Here is a 1,765-nt window from a genome sequence, read left to right on the forward strand (position 1 = left end):
TCCAGAACAGGATCAATGATCTCATACCACTTTTTGTTGCTGAGAAGGAGGTAAAAGCTATCTCAATGAATGACACACTCACACGATGAAATGTTACAAGACACAAAATTCTTGTGCGGCATTCAACTAGCAGAATTTTTGTTTTTGCTTGTCTATTCATTTAATTGGCCACTACTTGAGCCGTTCAGCTACAAATAGGAAGGGAGAAAGACATTAGTTGGACCGAGCTTCATGGCAATGCCATCCCGAAGCCACTCACTCCACAACCCCAACATTGCTGCCGCAATCGCTAGGCCTCATGCCATCCCATATAGTAACCACAACAGTCTACATATAAAGAAATAAACCAGCAGCCAAGTCGTGTACATACACACACAACATGGCGCATTATTTGCTAGCCGAGGAATAAAGCGAAACTAGGGTTCATGCGATGTTGACTAACACAGAAGACGCTGTGCTTAGTCGCGGGTAAATTGGGGCCTCATGCTGAGTTCTTTAAGATAGGCGGTGGCACGGCGGAGTTCTTCCTTGAGCCTCATATTCTCTGTACATAGGCGTTGGTGCTCCGAGGTATCCTGAGTTTTTAGCCTCACCCCTGCACATTTGAGGCATGTCTTGTTTTCAACGACCCACTTGATGGCTTGGTTTTCATCTTTTAGCATCTGGTTCTCTCCCTGAAGATTCTTGGTGTCCTGTAGTTGCCTCTTGCCCTGCATTTATTAATTTCAGTTATGCGTCATTTTAGGGGTTAGCAATGTATGCATGCTACCATGTTCACGAGGGGATTATAGTACTACATTGTAATATTAGATGACCAATAATGCTACTATTTTTAGTGGAGTTTGTATTGTTTAACAGTAAAACTTGCATAGCTGCATGTCTTAGGTGACCCATGTGGCCAAATCTCATTTAATTCATTGTGGAAAATTCACTGTGGAAAAGAATGGAATACATACCTTGCTAGAGGAGCGTTTGTTTTGGAACCAAAACTTGACCTGCAGGGCACTCATGTGAAGCCTCTCGCTAAGGTCTTTCCGGAGTTCTGCATCTGGATAAGGGCTTTTCTGGAACACACTACATATCACGTTAATGAAAATGGATTAGTACACATGTTTTTTGATAGGTAAGAAACACTGATTGAGTATGTATTGTACGCTTCAAGTTGTTGGATTTGTTCTCCACGGAGACGGTTATAATTTGCACGCCTTGTCACCATTCTCTGCACATGATTGGTCTCTTCATCGTTATTGTTGCCTTTGTCTGCAGCAGCAGCGTTGGCATCGTCAGTGTTGCCCATGTTGGTAGTGGCTCCCAGCAGGTCATGCATCTCATCACCATGCTCGTGCGGGGGTAGGTGGCCCTGTTCGCTTGTGATGAAGTGATCCAACATATTTTGCACATCACTGTCGTATTCTGGCAACTCCCCATCCATGGTGATCTGTTATCATGAAACAAAATATATATTCTCATGTGTAGAGTTAAAGGTAACAATGAACAAATATCTTAAGAAAAAAGAATGCAGTAGTGAAAAAAGAAATCAAGTAGACTTTAGTTGGCAACGTAGTACATTTAGATTTAGATTTTAATTTCCAACGCAGTCGGATGTTACTCCACATTAAGAATACTTAAAATTCATCTGTATGAGTTTCCTAGACCAAGATGTAATCAAGTAGACTTAAATTACTCTCAGAAATATATTGACATAATTTCCTGAATTCACTATCACATATTCATGATTATCTACCGCTGATTACTTCAATAATTT

General features: G+C 41.1%; 1 protein-coding gene across 1 annotated transcript; it reads right to left on the minus strand.

The window, feature by feature from the left end:
• Positions 1 to 147: 147 nt before the first annotated feature.
• Positions 148 to 1,525, minus strand: LOC119347190 (homeobox-leucine zipper protein MERISTEM L1-like). The gene is made up of 3 exons (XM_037616093.1): positions 1,155 to 1,525; positions 957 to 1,074; positions 148 to 710 (listed from the first exon to the last, which is right to left on the minus strand). Exons 1-3 carry the CDS (start codon positions 1,430 to 1,432, stop codon positions 459 to 461), a joined length of 648 nt encoding a protein of 215 aa, XP_037471990.1. The 5' UTR covers positions 1,433 to 1,525; the 3' UTR covers positions 148 to 458.
• Between the last annotated feature and the right edge of the window lie 240 nt (positions 1,526 to 1,765).

This window comes from Triticum dicoccoides, unplaced genomic scaffold (genome assembly GCF_002162155.2).
Source record: "Triticum dicoccoides isolate Atlit2015 ecotype Zavitan unplaced genomic scaffold, WEW_v2.0 scaffold60048, whole genome shotgun sequence".
NCBI lineage: Eukaryota > Viridiplantae > Streptophyta > Magnoliopsida > Poales > Poaceae > Triticum > Triticum dicoccoides.

What these genes read in the sequence shown, in the direction of transcription:
- LOC119347190 (XM_037616093.1), bottom strand. Translation starts at nt 1,432, where the DNA reads ATGGATGGGGAGTTGCCAGAATACGACAGTGATGTGCAAAATATGTTG. An exon ending in CAAATCCAACAACTTGAAGC is followed by an intron (nt 1,075 to 1,154) that starts GTACAATACATA and finishes CGTGATATGTAG; the next exon opens with TGTGTTCCAGAAAAGCCCTT. An exon ending in ACAAACGCTCCTCTAGCAAG is followed by an intron (nt 711 to 956) that starts GTATGTATTCCA and finishes TAATAAATGCAG; the next exon opens with GGCAAGAGGCAACTACAGGA.